This window comes from Terrapene carolina, unplaced genomic scaffold, assembly GCF_002925995.2.
Source record: "Terrapene carolina triunguis isolate 2854851 unplaced genomic scaffold, T_m_triunguis-2.0 Scaffold262, whole genome shotgun sequence".
Lineage (NCBI taxonomy): Eukaryota > Metazoa > Chordata > Testudines > Emydidae > Terrapene > Terrapene triunguis.
This window is the reverse complement of record NW_020664613.1, coordinates 674,113-697,501: the sequence shown is the minus strand read 5'-3', so window position 1 is coordinate 697,501 and position 23,389 is coordinate 674,113. Positions and strand designations below refer to the sequence as shown.

Below are 23,389 nucleotides of genomic sequence, written 5' to 3'. Positions count from 1 at the left end.
AATCAATGTGCTGATTCACTGTAAATTGAAAGTTGCATTGAATTTATTTCCTGTGCCTAAACACTTCTAGTTTTTTTTAGTTTTTGCTGCTCACTTATTGAAACTTAGCATACACTTGTACTATAGCCAAGTGTAATCTGTTATCAGTTTGGGATGGGATACCTGTGTGGATGTTCACTACGTCATGAAAGACTGTAAGCAGTTTTGGGGCAGAGACCATGACTTCCTCGTATGTATGTGTTTTTGGTTTTTTTAACAGTGCCTACTAAAGTGGGGTTTCAATCCTGATTGCGGGGGCGGGATTGCTATTGTAGTACAAATAATAAGTATTCCCCTTGCAGCACTGTGATTTATGATTAAACTTTTTATAGCATGAAATGGTGGAGCAAAAGATGGAAAAACTGTCAGAACTAGTGAATTGTCAAAGACAAATTGTTGAAAGTGCTCGTCGCTCCTTAGAACAGATAATAAAAGAAAAGGAAAAGGTAAGACGAGACCCATTTTTTCACGAGTTTAAAGTTGCCTCCAGACTGCTATTACCAGAGTGAACAAGTTGTTCGTTGAGTATTTGTCCATGTAGATCCCACTCTAGGTGCATATGTGCCTCAGGCACGCAAGATTGGATTCTTCTTCTTCGAGTTCTTGCTCATGTCGATTCCATATTTGATGTGTGTGCGCGCGCCCCCTAGGGCTGGCTTTGGCAACCTCTGGAGCCCTGTGCTCATGCGCTGGTAAATCGGGCCCTGCTGGCCCCACGCCCTCTCAGTTCCTTCTTTCCACCAGTGACAGTTGTTGGAACGCTCCTTGTTTTCGCAAGTCCGATAGTGGTTTCTCTAACTTTGGACTTTTCTTGTATATTGTTACTGTAGTGTTAGTAATTAGCATTTAGGAGCGGAGTCCAATTAGGGACATAGCCCCAAGGACGGGGTATGCCCCAGTCCCTGGGGTTTAAGCCATGTGCTGGGTGCAGCAAACCTATGCCTATTAGTGACCTGAACACGAGCTGCCTTAAGTGCCTCAGAGAAGCACATATTAAAGAGAAGTGCAGGATCTGAAAAAACTTCAGACCTCGAACTCTTAAAGACAGGGATATCCAATTAAAAGCCGTGTTGATGGAGGCTGCCCCGCACCCCGCATTGGAACCATGCCACTCTGACTCTGCATCAAGCACCTCGGCATCGGTGCGGAGTGCCCCTCCGACACCTGGACCTTCTTGGTGCCGCTCCCCTTCTCCCATGCCTAAGAAGAGGCATAAGAAGTCACGGTTGGAACAAGGTCATTCTCCAGCACCGCACACAGCTACCTGGGAGTCCCCAGACGAGTCGAGACCTGCACAGGGCTGCTCAATTTCCCCAAGAGCCACATCTGGCAGCGGCCACACCACCTAGGGCACTGAGCCCAAATTGGGAACCACCACCTACTCTTGGGAGCTGTCAGGGCCCACAACGTTTCATGGCACCTTCAACGTTGGAGGCATTCCGAGCAGCAAGAGACTTGATGTGTCTCCCTGTGCCACCCATGCCTGGGGACCTAGGCCCATCTTTGGCAGACCTCTCCAAGGCGGTTTCCTCTAAAGGGAAATCCGTGATGAGGCTACCTTCTGGGCCTCCGACGTGGCACCGCTCCCCAGCCCGATGCTCCCCATCATCACAGCAGGGCAGGCGGCAGGGCTCCGGCGGTGATTTAAAGGGCCTGGGGTTCTGGTAGCCGGGCTCGGTAAGGGATTTAAAGGGCCCGGTGCTCCTGCCACTGCGGGGAGCTCTGGACCCTTTAAAGCCCCGCTGGAGAAGCCAGTCCAGTCCGGCATGGCATACCGGCTCTTGCCGGTATGCCGGACCGGACCAGCTTACTTTCACCTCTGGCTTACAGAAGGTATAAGCTATTAAGAAAGGAATAGAAAATGAGAGAAAATATCATAATGCCACTATATAAATCATGGTGCACTCCCACCCTGAATACTGTCTAGTTCTAGTCACCCCATCTCAAAAAGGATATAGTGGAACCTGAAAAGGTTCAGAGAAGGGCAACAAAGATTATCAAGGGTATGGATCGGCTTGCATAGAAGGAGAGACTAAAAAGATGCAGCTGGTTAGCTTAGAAAAGAGATGAGGAAGGGGAAATATGATAGAGGTCTAATAAATCATGAATGGTGTGGGAAAAGTGAATAGAGAAGTGGTATTTACCCTTTCCCACAATACCAAAACCAGGAGGTCACCTGATTAAATTAATAGGCAGCAGGTTTAATACAAACAAGAGGAATACTTTTTCACACAACCACAGTTAACCTGAGGAACTCATTGTCATGGGATGTAGTGATGGCCAAAAGTATAACTGTATTCAAAAAAGAACAAGATAAATTCATAGAGGATAAGTCCATCAAAGGCTATTATACAAGATGGTGAAGGATGCAACCCCATGCTCGGAGCTACCCTAAACCTCTGACTATCAGAAGCCAGGAGGGGAAGAGAGAGGTGGATCACGCTAACTGCTCTATTCTTTGCATTCCTCCTGAAGTTCTGGTACTGGCCACTGTCAGAGACAGGATAATGGACTAGATGGAAAGGTCTGACCCACTGTGGCTGTTCTTTTGTTCTTAGATAACTAATGACTAAGAAACCTGAAAGAAATTGAGAATTATATGCAAATATTTAGCTATTGTATAACACTCACCTCATGAGAGTCTGTATTAACCTGGGCACTGCTCATCTGTGTTGCAGGTTTCTCCTTAAGTCGTGCTGAGTTAAATAAGTTGGAAAGAAGCTAAGAAGCTTGATAATATCGGAGAATTACACAATTCTTGTTTTCAGGATAAGTCTTTTAGGGGACTATTTCATAGCATGATTTGACTTGAGAGGGGAAGTACATTAGATTGTGGGTATTGTTTATACCAGATGAAAAAAATGGCTAAAGAGAACCATTATGCAATATATTTGGTTTTCAGTAATATCCAAATGCACACTACTGCAGACTTGAATAGTAGAAAAATATAACTGCACTTCATGAAAATGCAATTTTTAGTTACAAAGCTTTTGGCCTTTTCTAGACTTGAGAAGAATAATTCACAACTAATGCCAGTTCCACCCTTAAAAGTTTTGGTGGCATAGTTATGTTGGTTAAGGATGGGATTTTTTTGAGTTTTGTTTTAATAATTTATCTATGCTGGCAAAAAAAACCACCCTGTAGATGCAGTCATGCTGGCAAAAGATGCTTCTGCTGGTATGACTGAAGCTATACCAGGAGGGTTTTGTCAGTATAGCTATACTGGGAAAACTCATATAACCTTGTTTACACTACGAATACCTTCCCTATACTTCAAATTTAATTCAGTATCAGCAACAAGATATTAGTGAAAGAAGTTATTTTACAAGAACAATTATTTCCCATTTATAACAAGTGATTAAATGTTTATAGTAAGCTTCCTGATCAGGTAAGACTTAAGTTTATTCCATCTACACAAAATTTACCTCAACATTATTTCCCTTCATTAATGTACATAAACGTGATGCAAAACTCTGTTAAACAGGGTCCATGGGTAACATTAATGACCTACTGCATAGGCATATGCTCAATGGATTCAACTCAGCACTGCTCCTGATTTTAGTTAGCATAATGTTAATAGGGCAGAAGAAACTAAAACTAGTGAAACCTTAAACTAATGAATATGAACAAGACTGTTCAAAGAATGCAATTACTGTATAGGCTCTTTATTTGTGGTTAAATCTAAACAAGAACCCGTTAAAGGAATAAGCCCATTAAATGAATTAAACCACGTGTACCAAGTCATGATGCATAGAGTAATTATCATTTAACAGGTATAATCATGCTAATTTTTATTACAAAAATCATTTTTAGAAATGAAGGAACATTCAAGTGTTTCGTTGACAACTGTTCTCTCCAACAGGCCTTTCTCCTGTAACAGTGTTATAGTTCAAAAACCAAGTTCTACAGACTAAGAACAGCTAAAAGAAAGGCCATCTGCTATTAAACTTTGTTCCAGAGTGATATCTGAATGTTTACCCACTGCTAATATGTTTTGTTTAAGGAAACAACCCATTGTAAAATAACTTTGAACTAGCAAAACAAGTTTATTTAAAAATTAAACACTTTGCCAAAAACTAGACATTAAGTTGTGATGGTACGTTTCATGGGAAACATTTGATATGAACTAAATGTGTTTAAGAAGTAAAACCTAGGATTAATAAAATTTAAAGAAAAAGTCAACTATCACAAAAGAGTTGACAGAACAAAATCTGATTTCTGTTTGGTTAATTTGAATACAAGAACCACATTGCATGGACAGGCATAGAAGATATAATAGTGTTGAACTTGCACTTTAACCCACGGTACTTTCCGAAACCTTAAACTACCACCAGTAAGTGGCATTTTTCAGTGCGATGCCCGAATTTAATTCCACCTAAACCCAAGGCAACAGTTGATTAAAAGAAAACATAAGTCGAATGATAAAGCTACATTGTTTAGTACATTAAAATAAAACAAGGACAGTGATATTTGTATAAGGTTCCAAAAATATACAACTGGAAAAAAATAATCACTGTACACAACAACTCTGAGGTTGTTAAAGTGACCGATCAAAAGACTGAACAGTGCAAGACATGCTTTTCCAGTTACAAGCTCAAAACAGAAGTGCAAAAGAAATTAAAGCTTTTTTGTCTGAAGTGATTTACCTTTTAGGATAAGGAAAGCTAGAATATAGTTAAGTATTACAGAGAGCTCTTTTCCACAACATGAAATAGTTTCATAATACAACGTTTCACTCAAACTGTGTCCCACTAAGCCTGTTTTGTTAAAGGAACAGATAACTTTTGTCCAATACTCGGTTCATTTTGGCCTATGAACTAGAGGACCCATAGGCAAAAACAGCTGAATTCTCAAGCTTTGGCTTAGCTAGAGTACCTGCAAGCTACAGGCAGTGGAAGCAGCAACTAGGCTTTGCTTAAATACACTTTCCTTTCCTGCAACTTGTTGACAAGTGGTCTCAAGACCGCCTCACTGTCAGAAAGCAGCTGTGCTGAAAGCAGATGCTAAGTTATGGCTGAGGACTAAGAAATTGCTCTACAACTCTGGGAAAGTAGAGGTTTAAGAGCAACTCCAGGCAAGTGCTTTTAGCAAGCTGACTAAGCAATGCATGCAGATATTCATGCAAATGTAGAATATGGCTCCAGAGACTTAGAACTAGGGTGTGTGTGTGTGTGTGAGAAAACTGGATAGAAGTCCCTTGCTCATAAATTTACAAAAATATATAGCCAATACTGTAGCGTAAGAAGTCACTTTTACTCGTTACATAGATTCCAAAAAGTATTAACTACTTTTCAGACATTCCAGACAAGGTCACTTGTAACAAAAAAGTCAACTTTTTTAAACGAGATTTAAAAAGTGGGTCTTTTCTTCAAGTGAACAGGACATCTGTTTGTAAGCTTAACTTTCTAATCAGTCAAGACTGGATTTATTTAAGATCTCTTATGTGAATATATGCATAACACAAATAAGTTTACTTTAACACATATCATCTGCACAGAAAAAAAGTTAACTCTTCAAAACATGATAGAGCAGGTCTGGTTAGTACAAATCTATTGCAAATTATAAAGATCCTGTGCATTAGGCCCACCCAGACAGAAGCAGAGGGAAAAAAAGTCTCAACAATGAGAGAAAGTTACTGTTCAAGTCTATGTGGTGTTTTGAAGAGCCAGCAGCCTAAATGACACCATGCTGCTAATCACAGTATCCAGACAAGCAAATCTGCTTGGGCTACTAAAGCAGTGTAATCTTCTGGAGGTGTCATTTACTCCAAAGTTATTTTCTGTTTCGAAGGCGTTTGGATTTCCTAGGAGAGTCTATGGATTCAACTGCCTTTCTCCGTTTCCTAAGGGACTCCTCATTTGAACCAGAACCTGAAGAACTTCCTACTGCACTTTCCATTACTTCTCTCAGTTTGCGTTCAAGCTCAGCCAATCGGGCATTCTGTTCACCTATGATTTGGGTTTGCTCTAGCAGTTTCTGGTCTTGGTCTTGGAGCTGTTTCTGTTGTTCTTGCACTTTGGTGCGAAGCTCTGAAATTTCCCGCCTTAGAACAGTCACACCTGCACCATTCGTTTTCACTTGCTGCTGGAGTTTGGTGACTTCCTGCCTAGAAGGGTTTTGCTTGGAGAATAGCTGCATTGTTGTTAGGGCTGCGGAAGGACCTGGAACTTCAGAGAAAGTGATTTAAGATTATTTTTTCTACATTGTGTTTAAACAAAATGTATCAAATTGTGCCCCAATTTATATCCTCTGTTCAATTCTGTTGACCAATCCAGAATCTGAATAATTAGTGGTTTGTAAAACTATGACCATGTAAAATACTATTTACAGATACTCAATATACATTGCAATCAATATACAGGAAAGTCAATAAGCTTGCTCATGGTATAAATCAGGGTACAATTACGCCCAATGTTTCAGATTTTAAGAGGTCAAAGCATAAGCTATTTTCAACTTCCTGAATAAAGAAAAACTACTTTTTGCCTAAAATATGAATGTAAGATTATGTTCTAAACCACTAAATTACGTTATCAAAGATGTGACATGCACAAAGCCAAAAAACTAGACACATCACTGTAACTAGACTTACTGCAGGACATACAGTAGATCACTCAGCTTAATTCTGAATATTTTGTATGTGTCAGCTTGATGTAATGTTTGAGTGTCTTTAAAAAGTGACAGTTAAGAGGAAAATCATGAAAATTCAGTAGCCATTATTGAGTGTGCACAATCTATTCCTTCAAGACCTGCAGGACTCAAGAAACTTGTAGAAGTGATTTTTTCCAGTAATAGTTATTGTAAATTGACGTGATTGTAATAGCTCTATCATGTAAGTTTTGTTTAAACATTTTAAAGCAGTATTTCACCTTTTTGGAAAGGTTACACAAGCCTAGAACAACTCAAGTGCATCAATCTATATGAATGAGTTTACCTATGTTACTACAGAGATAAGGCAAATCTTGAAAAAGGCAGCATAGCCTAAACAAAGGAGTTCCAATTTCATTGTGGGGAGAACACTGAATCCTTAAGCACCAAGTGTTGTTACAGATCACAGCACTGTGGAGGTATGGGGAGATAGTAGGCTACATCAATGTGTCCTATGTTTTTTGAGCCATGGGGACTTGTGCTATGTTCAATCTGCTGCTCATGCCATTAGTGGGTGCTGTTCATTCCACTTCCCCCAAACACTTGCTAGCAGAGACTCTCAGTAGAAGTCTCATCTGTGTTCAAGTTAAGGCCAGAAGGGACCGTTGTAATTTATTCTGACCTCGTGCACTACATGAACTATAGAATTTAAATTAGATTCCTGTGTCAACCAAAAACTTCTGTTTGAACTACAGCAGAGATGTTAGAAGGTCATCTAAACTTGATTTAAAGACTTCAAGTGATGGATACTTTACTATATCTGTTAGTAACCTAAGGTGTTGGGACTGAGCCTGTACGTATATTCTACACAGGCTAGTGGACATGCATCTTTTCTGCTACTTTTGGCCATTATATGCTCAGATCAGCAGCCTGCCTCAACATTTGGCCCATACAAATTAAGTTGTATGAAAAATGTAACTGGTCGTGCCCTCCCCAAAAAAAGCCAGTTTGAGTGTTAACTTATCCAGTTTAATATTTTACAAAGCCAAGAGGCCTTTTCCATGTTACAGACTAAACACCTACGAATATTTCATTTGAAAACAAAACATTTGGGTTCTTGTTACATAAAGAATCTAAGGGTGCTTTAGCTTAAATTATTGTAGTACAAAGAGAAAGCTATCTCATTTGTTTATCCTATTAATAAAACTACAAACATATTGAATTGTGGCTTTGTATGCTAAATTTCAACCAAGTGTGATTATAAAGTCTCATTCATTAGTGGTACAAAAGTATTTGTTTAAAGAATACACACTATGCATAATTATAAAATACATTCAAGTCTAGCAAAACAAAGCCTCCTTAAATTTTCAAACAATTACATTCCATACTCAATGTCCTTAGGATGTAAAATTAATTTTCATCAGGAGGCTGGATTATAATGGGGTATTCCATTGTTGAGGGAAACAAACAAGGGCGTGAATGCTTTCTAGAAAGTGAAATGTTGTGAATTTTCAGACAAAAACAGCTAGATAAAAAGTTAAAAATACTAGAAGTTGAAAGTAATACCTGGGGCAGCTCCTATGAGACGACCTGATACATCTGATCCAGGCAACTTTCTTTTTAGAATTGGAACAATCTTCTCATCAAAGTATTCCATAGCCATGGATGAGATGTCTCTTAATTCCTGAAGGACTTCATGGGCTCTCTGAGGGGCTCTTGTAGAGTTTACGTACCGTAGCACACGATAAATTTCATCAATCACCTAAAATATTTAAGAACTGTTAGATGTTCTGTCAAGTTCAAGGGAAAAAATTAAGATAGTTATTGGTATAATCTGAAATTATAGCACTGATCTACTGATGGGCAGGTATTTCATACCCATTACACTAGTTTGTTCCTGTGTTCTTCCTAATTTTATACTAATCACCTGAAATGAAATGCTGTATTTTATAGTGGAGGCAGAGTCTGAGTTGTCATTGTATCTTTAGAAACAATTACTCAGTAAATTTACTATAATAGTTATTTTTGAACATATGAACTAATCTGCATAACCACTGCATGAAATGTAATGGAGCATTCCACAGTAACCTGGACAGCAATTAGCAACTTTTCTTTTCTTATTACTTCTACTATTAGTACACTCCTTAAAATCTCTCCCATAAAGTTTATACTTAGTACAGTATGCTTCGTTCTCCAAGGAGACTCATAAGAAAATTCTTAGCAAATACATTGAACACCTTAGCAAGGCAGTCAATTCTGGCAAAAGCACTCTGTTGGCATAGCTGCATCCACACCAGGAATTTTGCTGGCATAGCTAAATTGGCTAAGGGGTATGATTTTTTTTCTATACTAGTAGCTGACATAGTTATGCCAGCAAATTTTTCTAATGTAGACTAAGCCTCAGATATAGTGCTAAGATAAATTCTTTAATGCTTGTGAGGCACTCAGATACTATGGTGATGGGGAAATAGACACCTGAAGTTGTTTGCCAATGACAGACAGATGTGATTTGAACACCATGCTAGTGTCCATATAACTAGCTTAATCTAATAGATTAAGCTAACACGGCTACCCCTCTGATAGCTTATCTATTGTGTCAAATACACATGAAACACTGTAGTGGAAATGAACAGCAAATTTACATGACAGCTGAACACATATGCTTAGATTTTGACATACCTTCTTGTTTTGTTTAGGTCTAACATATATGCTAGGTGATACAGTACCACAGATAATATATTCTAAAATAGCTAAACAACGTATTCAAATGGTATTTCTATTTTTAGGAAAAAAAACAAGTGTTCCTCTCATGTACTGAAAAAACTCAAGTTCAATTTGTCTTTGGCCTAAAATGCTTAATATTAACTGATACTCAACAGATGGTGTTAGGAACACATCAAATATACATTTTTTGTTACAGAAGTGTACCAAAAATATTGCACAAGATAATCTGGGTGATGAGAGTTTGTGGTGGAATGGCCTCCAGTTTGGTGTTTACAGTTTGTAAGTCTGGACTACTCAAACTCTACATACAGCATCTACATACTTTTAAGGAATAAACTGTATGTCGAGTTCTATCTGTTCAAAGGTCTCAGTAGCACACATATGAACCGTAATAGTGAACCTGCAAAGAACAGTGACCAATTCAAGCATTTTTAAGTATTTCTTTAAATGAATACATTTATTAGGAATATGATCCACAACTGGCATACTGAGTTAATTTAAAACAAATCAACAGCCATTTTTCATGTTGGAACATTAATATAAAGCCAAAAAACAACTCATTCAGACAAGCATATCTATTCATAGGGTAGCCCTTACAGTACATAGGCTGCCTATAATATGTCTAAGTACATCCAGAATGATGCACTATACTACACTTTTAGGCAGCTACAGCTGTTAATAATTTGAAGTTGAGGAATATGATTTTTTAGCAACAATACACATTTATACAAGCAAGCAATTTTATATTTTACCTTTCCAGGTATGAAGCAACAGAGATTGGAATCCACATATTTCATGAAAGTCATATTTAACAGAGAGAGCCTTGTTTCTACAGCAGCAAGGATGTCTGCATGGCGAGCTAATGAATGGTTTCTTCTTTCGGACTCCCGCCTAGAAGAAAGCATACAGAAACCATTAAATGACACCACAGCCTTAGCAATTTTAAGCCACCAAAAACTGAAGTATTGCAACAGTAGTTCTTTTAAATCCTTCTGCTCTTAAGAGCCCAGGTGTAAGTCAAGATCCAACAGGCAGCATCCGGTGTATTAGTCAGAGTTTCTGAATCTTGTATCACATCGCCATTTACCTGCTGAGACTCAGAAAGAAATACAACTACACCTCTACCTCAATATAACGCTGTCCTCGGGAGCCAAAAAAATCTTATCGCTTTATAGGTGAATCTGCATTATATCCAACTTGCTTTGATCCACCGGAGTGTGCAGCCACCATCCCCCCCCGGAGCACTGCTTTACCGCGTTATATCCAAATTCATGTTATATCGGGTTGCATTATATTGGGGTAGAGGTGTAGTTCCAGTAGTTTTGTCTTTCTCAAGAGATTGCTGCAGCTGTCAAGAACCAGCCAGCAAATGACTCTGCACATTTGCTAAACACTGGAATAAATTTTAGATTTGTCAAATTTGGTTCTCCTTGAATCATTACTGTGAAATGTTTTTAATCCAAATTAGTATATGTAAAGGCATCTTAGTTTTTAAAAAATTCCAAGATTAAAAATATTAAAGGACTAGAAGGAGTAGTCTTAAAGCAATGCACTGGGGCAGAGTGCTTCAATGCGATTTTGTCATCACTACCCATTTGTGTTCTGGCAACTGACCTAAAAACCACCACCACTATTAAACAGCAATCCAGCCTCCATACTTGCTCAGTCCCAAGCTTCACCTGAGCTGAGAGAACTGATGACTGTTCGAGCTTTTTTGATGCCGGGTAACAATCATGAAATAAAATCATAGAATCATAGAATATTAGGGTTGGAAGAGACCTCAGGAGGTCATCTAGTCCAACCCCCTGCTCAAAGCAGGACCAACACCTAAAATGAAACCATTTAAATCATGACAATAAATTAGGCTTAATTATCAGGTTTTAGAAGTGAGAAGCAGCTTCTCTCATTCCCTTCTAACATTATCTTCTAATGCCCATGATCCAGCTCCAAATTATGTTAGTGGATATTGTGTCCATGCAGTTGCTGATTGGCCCTTAGCTCCAAAATACATGATAAGAAAACATGCAAAATTAGATCATGCCTTTCTAATCCCAGGTTACATGAAAAATGTGTTTCACGTCTACTCAATTGCACAGGTAGGTAAAAATCCTTTTAGCCAAGGTAGGTTAGTTGGCACTCCTTTTGGAGCAAGTTATCATGGCTCCTAGATTTGCCAGAGGAGTTGATTTTGAGTAATATTGGACACTTCCTCTCTCTTCTGACAGCACTTTAGTTCCTGACAGGCTGGGTAGCAAATAAATAAATAAACAAACAAACAAAAAAACAGGATAACATTTATCTAAACAAACAGACTTTAGGGTTGGCCTAAGTGTTTTTGCAAGAAAAATAACCCATGGAATTTTACCAACTAAACCAGATAATTCCAATTACAGCCAAAATATTGTCAATGTTTTTCTAAAACACATTAATTTAACTAGATAATTGAAGTAAACTTTTACAGTCTTAGGTGTAAAGCTAAGAAATAATGTTACTGTGTTCTTACTTACGTGTTTTAAGATACAGTATTTGGAACCCATAGCTGTAATTGGCACATACCTTGGAAGTTGTGCTTTAACCTGTTTCTGACACAAGTTGTGATATCTTTCCACTTTCAGAAATCCCTGATTTAACATTCGCTGGCAGACCAAGTCCATTCGCTTACAAACCTATTTTTAAAATACAGAACAAAGGAAACTTCAAATGTCTCAAACCAAACTACAGGTTGTTTTCATGATTAGTCAGTCTGTGCTTGTTCAATGGTGCAAGATTAGTTTTTATTCTTTCTGATTTGCAAACTAATCCTAAATTGGATAAAATGTCAACTACAATGCAAAATAAAATTGTTTGCCCTTTACTGATTCTTTGTTATATAAAAGGCAACTGCAAAATTCATTGAAATCTGTATCACTTCTTCCTTCATGTTAATAAAGTTTAGCAGCAGTTCAGTTTAAAGGCTCATGTTTAAAGACTCGTTATTTATGTCCACTAATGGTCCTAGCAATATCCTCCAAAGAGAGGTAGGACCTGATATTTCAAAAGTTGTTTAATATATCAAAGACGACAAAACCCCACTTTGCAGTTAATTTCACACCTAGAAGCTTTTTGCCAGAGCATTTTCTCTCAGAGAAGTCTGAAGGAGTGCAGAGGGACAAACAGAGACTGACCTTAGACTTTTTTGGCAATTGTCCCACTTGCGTGGCAGGGGTTTTCATAGACAAGACTTTCCAACCTTATGGAAATGTTTTATTACATAGCAATATATATGATTTGCTTATCATAAACAAACAATGAAAAATCTAAAAAAACCACAGGTTCGAGCTAAATTAACATGGTGTTGACCATCAGACTCACTTGGCATGCCAGAGGCAAGGTAGGACCCTCATGGGTAACCACCTGTCTCCCACCACTAGGTCTCCATGGAAATTGTAACTGTGTAAGGATGCATGTGGGGTGATGTGGGATTGCACTCTAATGTCATCCTCATTGGGTATTATTGACTAGTCATTGGGGTTTAGAAACTTACAAAAAGGGGATTCCTTTATACACGTATTAAGGGGGCTTTGTAAGTTGAATTGTATAGTAATGTAGAGGTACCTGAAGTTGAAATTACAGTTGCATTGGGGCCCGGTGATCCACACTTTGAGGTGGTAGGAGACTTGATTTACCCGCACAGGTCCGTGCTACCTTATCTCAGTCCCTTCAGCTCTCCCGCACTGTGCCCTGATCCACGTACTGCAAGCTTGCCCTGGGCTGCTCGGTGGGTCCTGACAGGGTAAGTACTTCTTGATCAGCTAAAAGCACGTTAGCCATCGAGTGAAGAGAGAGAGAGTAGAACCCCCATCCCATGTGTTTTTTTTGGGACTTGTTCAAGTAATTGTTGGAACTGGTTATTAAAGGGTTAATTATTTAAGGAGGGATGCCTTCACATATGTATAGTGTTAAGTGTTTATTGTGTACAGTTAGAAATTAGGCTAACCCAGTGTTTCTCAAACTGGGGTCGCCGCTTGTGTAGGGAAAGCTCCTGGCGGGCCGGGCCGGTTTGTTTACCTGCCCCATCCGCAGGTCTGGCCGATCGCGGCTCCCACTGGCCGCGGTTCGCTGCTCCAGGCCAATGGGAGCTGCAGGAAGCGGCGCAGGCCGAGGGACTTACTGGCCGCCGCTTCCAGCAGCTCCCATTGGTCTGCAGCAGCGAACCGCAGCCAATGGGAGCCGCAATCGGCCGGACCTGCGGACGGGGCAGGTAAACAAACCGTCCCGGCCCGCCAGGGGCTTTCCCTACACAAGTGGCGACCCCAGTTTGAGAAACACTGGGCTAACCAGTACAGTTTAGGGTTAAAGTGAGTAAAACAGAGTCAGCCAAGACTTCTGGGGACCCAGCTGTGGTTAACCAAAATACAGCATAAAAATATACTAAAGATCATGGAGGTTTTTTATGAATGGAACATAGCCAGGATATTTTTAATCACCCTAACTTGTGGGGTTTGATCATATGTTTAATGTAAGGCTCTGGGGTGTGGTCAGGGATGAGGGGTTTGGGGTGGCTCAGGCTGGGACACAGGATTGGGGCACAGGGTTGGGGCATGGACTTACCTCCGGCGGCTCCTGGTCAGCAGGTCCGGCTCCTAGGCAGAGGCGTGCAAGCGGCTTCGCACGACTCTCAGCCAGAGGCACCTCCCCCCCTAGTTTCCATTGGCCGTGTGGAGCCGGTGCTCGGGTCGGGGCAGCGTGCAGAGCCCCGTGGCCCCCCTGCCTAGAAGCCAGACCTGCTGCTGGCCACTTCCGGTGCACAGCGCGGTGTCAAAACAGATAGGCACTAGCCTGCCTTCACTGGGCAGCACTGCCGACGGGACTTTTAACGTCCCAGTCGGCGGTGCTAACCAGAGTGAACCAGTGCCTGACATTCCATGACCCAGTACTGGGTTGCGACCCAAGGTTTGAAAAACGCTGATCTAGTCTCACTTCCAGTATAGCACAGGCCATAGAAATTTCCCAAAATAATTCCTAGAGGATATCTTTTAGAAAAAACATCCAATCTCGATTTAAAAATTGTTAATAATGGAGAATCCACCATGACCCTGGGTAAACTGTTCCAATGGTTCCTTCACTGTTAAATGTACACCTTATTTCCAATTTGTCTAGCTTCAACTTCCAGTCATTGGATCACGTTATATCTTTCTATGCAAGACTGAAGAGCCCATTATTAAATATTTGTTCTTCATGTAGTTACTTATAGACTGTAATCATGTCACCCCTTAAACTTCTTTGTTAAACTAAATAGATTGAGTTTCTTGAGTCTATCAGTATAAGCAGGCTTGGAAGGATTCGATTTTTTAATCGGTAAATGCCAATAGACACACAAACCAATGAAAAAATATTTCCATTGATAATAAATGGAATTTCCAGACAGGCAAAATGAAGGGCGGGGGGGGAAAGCTGCTTGAGAACTTAAGAGTTCGATTTAAGTATATTAGGACTGTTGATTAATCACAGCTAACTCCCGCGATTAACTCAAAAAAAATTAATCGCAATTAAAAAAATTAATGAAATTAATCGCACTGTTAAACAATAGAATACCACTTGAAATTTATTAAATATTTTTGGATGTTTTTCTACATTTTCAAATATATCAATTTTAATTACAGCACAGAATACAAAATATACAGTGTTCACTTTATATTATTTTTTATTACAAATATTTACACTGTAAAAATGATAAAAAATAGTATTTTTCAATTCACCTCATACAAGTACTGTAGTGCAATCTCTTTATCATGAAAGTGCATGTTACAAATGTAGGTTTTTTGGTTACATAACTGCACTCAAAAACAAAACCGTGTAAAACTTTAGAGCCTACAAGTCCACTCAGTCCTACTTCTTGTTCAGCCAATTGCTAAGAGAAACAAGTTTGTTTACATTTACTGGAGATAATGCTGCCCACTTCTTAATTACAATGTCACCTAGGGTGACGAGATGAGAGGAAGAAAATATCGGGACACATGGGGGTGAAGGGGGGGGGTCCGCCGGCGGAGCAAAAAAAAAAAAAAAAAAAAAAAAAAAAAAACCGGGAAAAAGAGGGGGGGGCCACCGAAAAAAAAAAAAAAAAAAAAAAAAAGCCTGATGTCACCTGAAAGTGAGAACAGGCGTTCGCATACATACTTACAAGATACTTACGTGCCAGATGCACTAAAGATTCATATGCCTCTTCATGCTTCAGCCATCGTTCCAGAGGACATGCTTCCATGCTGATGACGCTCGTTAAAAAAATAATGTGTTAAATTAAATTTGTGACTGAACTCCTTGGGCGAGAATTGTATGTCTCCTGCTCTGTTTTACCTGCATTCTGCCTTATATTTCATGTTATAGCAGTCTCTGATGATGACCCAGCACATGCTGTTCATTTTAAGAACACTTTCACTGCAAATTTGAAAAAATGCAAAGAAGATATAAGAACGGCCATACTGGGTCAGACCAAAGGTCCATCTAGCCCAGTATCCTGTCTACTGACAGTGGCCAATGCCAGGTGCCCCAGAGGGAGTGAACCCAACAGGCAATGATCAAGTGATCTCTCTCCTGCCACCCATCTCCACCCTCTGACAAACAGAGGCTAGGGACACCATTCCTTGCCCATCCTGGCTAATATCCATTAACGGACTTAACCTGCATGAATTTATCCAGTTCTCTTTTAAACGCTGTTATAGTCCTAGTCTTCACAGCCTCCTCAGGCAAGGAGTTCCACAAGTTGACTGTGCGCTGTGTGAAGAACTTCCTTTTATTTGTTTTAAACCTACTCCCCATTCTTTAGCGCATCAGGCATGTAAATATCTTGCGACGCCGGCTACAACAGTGCAATGCAAACTCCTGTTCTCACTTTCAGGTGACACTGTAAACAAGAAGCAGGCAGCATTATCTTCTGGAAATGTAAACAAATGTGTCTGTTTGAGCGATTGGCTGAATAAGAAATAGGACTGATTAGACTTGTAGGCTCTAAACTAAAGTTTTACATTGTTTCATTTTTGAATGCAGGTTTTTTTTGTACATAACTCTACATTTTAAAGTTCAACTTTCATGATAAAGAGATTGTACAACAGTACCTGTATTAGGTGAATTGAAAAAAAACTATTTCTTTTGTTTTTTTACAGTGCAAATATTTGTAATAAAAAATAAATATAAAGTGAGCACTGTACACTTTGTATTCTGTGTTGTAACTGAAATCAATATATTTGAAAATGTAGAAAACATCCAAAAATATTTAAATAAATGGTATTCTATTGTTTAAAAGCGCGATTAGTTACAATTAATTTTTTTAATCGCTTGACAGCCCTAAAGTATATCTGTTTTGTATATTTTGGCATGTGACGTTGACAATGTGTTTTAACAGATATAAAGCTTTAATTTTTTGAATTTGTGTCTACTGTTATTAAAATAATTGTCTGACCCCTGCACACTTTCCTACAACTGTAATAATTTAAATAGATAAAAATGTAAAAAAGTTTAAAACCCATAATTATGTGGAACTGTGAACATTTACATTGATAAAGATAAAAAGCTAAAATATTGATATCTGCCAAAATAATAAAAAAATCAAATTCTAACAAGCCTAACTACAAGTCATGTTTTCTAATCTTTTAACCAATCTCGTGGCTCTTCTTTGAACCCTCTCCAACTTATCAATATCCTTCTTAAATTCTGGACACCAGAACTAGACACCATATTCTACCAGTGGTTGCAGCAGTGCAAAATACAGAGGTAAAATAACCTTTCTACTCCTACTTGAGATTCCTGTTTATACATCCCAGGATTGCATTAGCCCTTTTGGCCTCTGGGAGCTCATGCTCAACTGATTATCCACCATGACCCCCAAATCCTTTCCAGAATCACAGATTCCCAGGATAGAGTCCCCCATCCTCTAAGTATGGCCTACGTTCTTTGTTTCTAAACATATATATATTTACCTGTATTAAAACACAAATTATTTGCTTGCATCCAGTTTACCAAGGACTCTTGATTGCTCTGTATTAACGACATGTCTTCATTATGTACCACTCCCCCAAATTTTGGGGTCATCTGCAAACTTTATTAGTGATTATTTTGTTTTCTTTCAGGTAATTGACAAAAAAAACTTATAGTATAGGGCCAAGAACAGATCCCTATGGGACCTCATCAGAAAAACAACCACTCAATGATGATTCCTCATTTACAATGTTTGAGACCTGTCCATTAAGCCACGCTTTAATCCATTTAAATGCACGTCATGTTAATTTTATATTGTTCTAGTTATTTAATCAAAAGTGTCGTACAGTACCAAGTCAAACCCCTTACAAAAGTCTAAGTATACTACATCAATAGTATTACTTTTATCAACCAAACCTGTAGTCTCATCAAAACAAAATCAAATTAGTTTGACGGGATCTATCTTCCATAAACCCATAGTAATTGGCATTAATTATATTATCCTTCTTTGATTATTTATTAACTAAGTCCGGAGTCAACCACTGCATTATCAATGCATGCCTAGTAGCTTAATTGTTTTCTTGATTGATGTCCTGATGGCAAATCGCATATAGGATTCTATGATCATCTTCAAAAGATTTTTTCCCTTCTGAGAACCCAGCGTTACTGTCAGAATGCAATATTCTGTGAGAGAGCTATGCTACTTTTGGTCCCATTTATTATAAATTATGCACATCTATTATAGATTTGAGCACCTCAGGTTAACTAGTATCATTTGACTTGCTTGCTCCCTGGAAGGTATCTTTATCAAGATGCTGTGTAGTACCAGACACATTCATTCTTCTCTTACTTAAATATGCAATTGGAGCCAATACATACCCAGGGAGTTAGGTAGAGCCTTGTACTGAAAATCATTCTGTGGTGGGAATGTTTGAAGAACCGCAGATAGCAGGGCCTTGTTAGCCTACGTATGTTATACATATTAGACCACATCAGTATGTATTAAGCGCACACTATGAATATTGCATGGATGAATATGCCACCTGAATTGTATTGTTTTTCCCCACAATGGTGTTCACGCTTGATATCCCACAATGCCTGGAATAGTACAACTTGGCGTTTTACATAAGGGAAAAGGTAAACTGTCAAAGGCAAAATACATTAATAGTCTGCCCCAATACAAAGTGGGGAGGTGCCTTCACAGACCAGTACCTGGAATGCTAGTATCCAAAATAAAGATAAGTAAGATACAGAACAACACAGTAAGGAACAGGTACAAACTGGTGGGCTGGATCTTAGGTGATGTGTAAAGTGAACACACTGGGAGATCAGAATTGCTTCCTGAAAGGAGGGTATATGTCTGTCTCCTTTTCATATTGTACTGTTTTGTCTTTGGACAATAAATTTGGCTCAGTTTGGTTATTTGGTCTCTAAAACATTTTTCATAACGAACCAACAAGTGTAGTCAAACAATTGGCTACAGCCTGATGGGAACATACAAGCCTTTACACTAAGTCTACTGATATTATTTAACGCCATCGCCTTCTGAACTTATACTTGAGCATTTGTTGAAGAGTTTAAGGCAGATTACTACCTGAACTCCACAAGATTTCTGGGGAACTATGAAAAAGATTTAACATACACATTGGAATCTCATTGTCTAGAATTGGCTCTACGGTTCCCATACAGCACTAAAAACTTGCATAATTCCTCTTTACTGGATTCAACGTGGTTGCTGATTAAACACATTTAATGAACTGTTTTCGTTTTTGAGTGATCCCTTTAAAGAGCCTCAGACAGATAAAGTGAAGATGATTATATATTTCCATTCCTGGAGGAGTAGAAGCCAGAGGTGTTTACACTGAGATTCTTGATGTCAGTGGCTGGTCGGAAAAGAGTGGTGTACTTTCTTTCTCTTGGAATAATTCTCCTCTGCATCTATCTTTAGAGAAATGCCTTCTGAGGAACTTATTTGGTGAAAGGATTCGTTTTTCTCTTTCATTGAATCAAAAATTAAAGATGGAATAGACCCACTGAATTATTTTGTTCATCCTTCATCCAGTGCAGTACCGTTCCCTACAGTATATTTGTTAATGGTTTATTCACCCTAACTCTAAATATTCCAACAATAGGGCTTCCACCAGCACTTCTATTGATAGCAGCCGTCCTCCATAATAACCAACTTATTAGCAAACCAAGCATTTTTGAGTCCAGAAAAGGAAAAAAAGTGTTATTTTCCCCTCAATAAAAGTAGTCCACTATCACAAAATAGTCCCCCTAGGTAAATATAACACTTTGCTTTCATTCAGGAATCTCAGCATGTTTACAAACATTCATTTAGCTTCACAACCTGGTGAGGTAAATATCATCCCTATTTTACAGACAGGGAAACTGAGGCATAGAGAGGTCACATCACTCCGGCAATGTCACACACAAAGACTGTGGTGGAATTGGAAGCAAAATCCCACAATTCCTAGGACTATACTTTAACCATCATTCTTTAATAATGAGCCATATTAATGAAGTTTGCCAAAATAGTACATTCAAAGCTGTTATTAAGGTTTCTTCATAGTTGGGCAGGTCTGAAATATAGCCTATTTTCAAAATAACACACATACACCTTAGTGAGGATTGGTGGACTTAATCCATCCTGGAGGAAAATACTTACTGATTATCAGCACGCTTGGTGCTGCATAAACAGAAATGGAGCCCTGTCTCAAGGAGTTTCAATTTAATATCAGAATCAGACAAATACACTTCAGGATATTGGCAGATTTTGTAAAATGTTTCTCCCAGAAATGTAGTCCAAATTACTGTAGAAATATGTTTATAATATTAGAGTTCTAATATTTGTTTTGTTACAGAGAAAGTCTAATTACATGGTCTTAAAATAGAAACAGTATGGCACACAAATTTAGCGAGGGTTACATAAGCTTCCTAATCCTTCTACTTCATTATCCACGACAAATTCATTAACAGTAATTTATTGGCTGGATCCAGAGTTTATACTCCCTCGTTATTGACACTACAAGCATGAGGTACACTGATCTCAGTTACATCTCTGCACATTTTTTGCACCTTAACTCTTGACCTATGTCTGTCTGAGTGAGACAGTAGGGGTGTGATCCACAAAGGTACTCAGGCACCTAAATCCTGTTTTTAGGTGCCACTGCAATCCACAAAACTCCCATTCAGCTGCCACCTAGCCCTGTAGATGCCTAAACTCACTCAGCACCTAAGTTTTTTCCTCTGGGCATGTGTACTGCAGCCTCACCCTAGGCACCCAAGTGCCTATCACCTGCCTAAGCACTACTGCCTCATGATAAAGGTTCAGATGCCTATCTCCTGCCTAAGTCCCAGAATGATTCACAAGCCGGGAAAGAGAAGGTGTTCATCTGCTTAAGTCACATCCAGAGACCTGATCTGGTAGGCGACCTCTGGGCACGGCTACCATATTGGGCCCCTCAGGCAATCGGGGGGGCAGGAGGGAAGAAGAACGTTCCTTAGAACCTTTAACCTAGTGGATAGGATACTCACCCAGGATGTGGGAGAACCCCAGTTCAAGTGCCCTCTCCTCCCGAGGGGGAAAAAGGGATTTGAACTAGGATCTGGCAACTCTCATATGAATGCCCTAACTACTAGGCTATGGAATATTTTGATATGGATCTTCCTCAATCTCTCCTATTGAAGTTGTTACACTTTAATAAAACAAATGAATAATTAAATATTAACTGGGTCAGTGAAAGAGTTAAAGTTACTCTATAGCAGTGGTGGGCAATCTGCAGCCCCCATGCGGCCTGTCAGGGTAATCCGCTGGCGGGCTGCGAGACAGTTTGTTTACATTGACCATCCGCAGGCACGGCTGCCCGCAGCTCCCAGTGGCTGCGGTTCACCATTCCCGACCAATGGGAGCTGCGGGAAGCGGGAAGTGCTGGCCACCGCTTCCTGCAGCTCCCATTGGCTGGGAATGGCGAACCGCGGCCACTGGGAGCTGCGGGCAGCCGTGCCTGCGGATGGTCAATGTAAACAAACTGTCTCGCAGCCCGCCAGCGGATTACTCTGATGGGCCGCAGGTTGCCCACCACTGGTCTATAGGCTAGTGATTAGACCACTCACCCGAGAGGTGGGAGATCCCTGTTCAAATCCCTTCTCCCCCATCAGGAGCAGGGGGGACTTGCACTGGGAGTCTCACAGATCCTGGGTGGGTGCCCTAACCATTAGGCTAAAGGTTATTAGGGAGGTCCTCCTCCCACATCCCCCAGCCATTTAGTTTCAGGCCCCAAACACAGTTCAGGCGGCAGGACAACCTATCTTCTCCAGGTTGCTAGCAGAGCTAAGCACTTCCCTGCAGCCTAGACTTAAGCACTTATCTCTGAAAGAGGGGCAGGGCTTAGCACACACCCCTCTGCTCAGCATCTCCCATTGGCTATCTTAGGCATCTTCAGGTCTAGCATGCTGGCTTTGTGGATCTCATTCTAAGGTGCCTCTCCCCATTCATTCTACAGGGAGCCTAGGCACCTAACCCAGGCTTTGTGGATCACAGTGTTTGTTGTTCCTGTGATTTTCTAAACGTTAGATGTTGCAATGCTGAACACTATAGTGCCTGAGTCCCTTAGTGGATCTGGACCTAAGCTCTTTGCAGCAAAGTTCTTGTCTTCCTATACATTTTGTATCTATCATGTACACTTACTGTACTACAAATAATAAGTGGACATGTGGACTCAGTAAACTAAACCCACAAGGAAAAAGCATGGAATCACAGAATATCAGGGTTGGAAGGGACCTCAGGAGGTCATCTAGTCCAACCCTCTGCTCAAAGCAGGACCAATCCCCAACTAAATCATAAAGGAGTTGAATGTAACAATTAAGTAAGGAAACTGATGAGCAAACAAATAGCATGCCTCCCGAGGCACATAAACCAAAAGGCTTAACACAGGGGCTCTTATTAGGGGTTTGGGGGGGGGGGAGGAAAAAGGGACAAATGCACCCCCCAACTAAGAAGTTACTGAACAGAAGATGGGGGGAGGGTTGCCTGGCTTTTCCACAACTCCATCCAGCACAGTACTGAGGTAAGATCGGTCCAGCGGGCGACATCAGGCTGCAAGAGATAGTGACAGTGGGCCCCTCTCCCCTTCCGCCCACTTCCTTTTCCTCCAGACAGACCCGAGTAATTGCATTAGACAAAACCCGAGGGGGGGGGCGGTATTTCACCCCAACCCTACCAGCAGCAGGGACAGACATGACGGACTCGGGGGGCACCAGCAGCAGGGCCCTCGGTTCAGTCGGGCCCTGGCTTGATATTCCCCCCTTCCCCTGCGCTGCCTTCCCGACCCCCCTCGCCCCCACCAGGGGGAGCTGATGACCCGACCCGGCCCGGCCCGGCCGGCCCCTCACCAGGCGGAGCTGGCTGGTCTCGTCGTAGGAGAGGAAGCCGAAGATGCTCTCGATGGCCACGATGGGCAGCCCCACCAGCGTGTTGCTCTGAGGGAGCTGCTCCAAGGCCGCCGGGCCCCCCTGGAGCTGGGGGGCCGGGGGCGGGGAGAGGCGCGCCGAGCCCATGGCGCCTCCTTCCCCCTCCGACAGGAGCCGCTCCTCCGCCACCGCCGCCATCTTGGGCCCTGTCCCCCTCCAGTCCTCGGCTGGGGGAGGGGGGACTTCCTGTGACAGCACTTCCGCCCCCCGCCCGCCCCGAGCGCCGCCACGGGGCGCGCGGGAGGGGGGTGTCCTGGCCCGTCCCCTCCCGGGTTGTGACCCCCCCCCGGGCCCTTGGGCCCCAGTGGCCTGATCCACCTGCAGGCCCCGTGCTGCCGCTGGAGCGGCCTGGGGGCGCCGCCCTGAGCACCCCAGTGTACCCCGCTGTGTGACTAGCCGCTTCCCCCAGCCGCTAGCGCCCAGCGGGGAGCTGCCCCGGGGGTGGCAATAGGTGAGTGAGAGCGGCTGGGCGCGGGGTGTCATCTACGCTGAGCTGATCCTCCGGGGCCAGCAAATCCAGCCCGGCGCCTCAGCCCGAGGGAGTTACTGGCTCTGCGGGGTATCGCTGGCGAGGAAGGAGGGGGCCTGCCCCCGACAGCGACCTAGGGGTCAAGGAAGG

At 41.2% G+C, this 23,389-nt stretch overlaps 1 protein-coding gene across 1 annotated transcript; it reads right to left on the bottom strand.

Annotated features, from left to right (window-relative positions):
* Positions 1–4,061: 4,061 nt before the first annotated feature.
* On the bottom strand, positions 4,062–22,916 carry FBXO28 (F-box protein 28). The gene is made up of 5 exons (XM_024199659.2): positions 22,693–22,916; positions 11,905–12,014; positions 10,101–10,239; positions 8,191–8,386; positions 4,062–6,206 (listed from the first exon to the last, which is right to left on the bottom strand). Exons 1-5 carry the CDS (start codon positions 22,906–22,908, stop codon positions 5,812–5,814), a joined length of 1,056 nt encoding a protein of 351 aa, XP_024055427.2. The 5' UTR covers positions 22,909–22,916; the 3' UTR covers positions 4,062–5,811.
* Between the last annotated feature and the right edge of the window lie 473 nt (positions 22,917–23,389).

Bases quoted from the DNA above. Each gene is read 5' to 3' on its own strand.
- FBXO28 (XM_024199659.2), bottom strand. From the start codon at position 22,908: ATGGCGGCGGTGGCGGAGGAGCGGCTCCTGTCGGAGGGGGAAGGAGGC. The intron at 12,015-22,692 runs GTGAGGGGCCGG...TTTTAAAAATAG, and splicing joins AGACCAGCCAGCTCCGCCTG to GTTTGTAAGCGAATGGACTT. The intron at 8,387-10,100 runs GTAAAATATAAA...TAAATATTTTAG, and splicing joins GTTGCTTCATACCTGGAAAG to GTGATTGATGAAATTTATCG.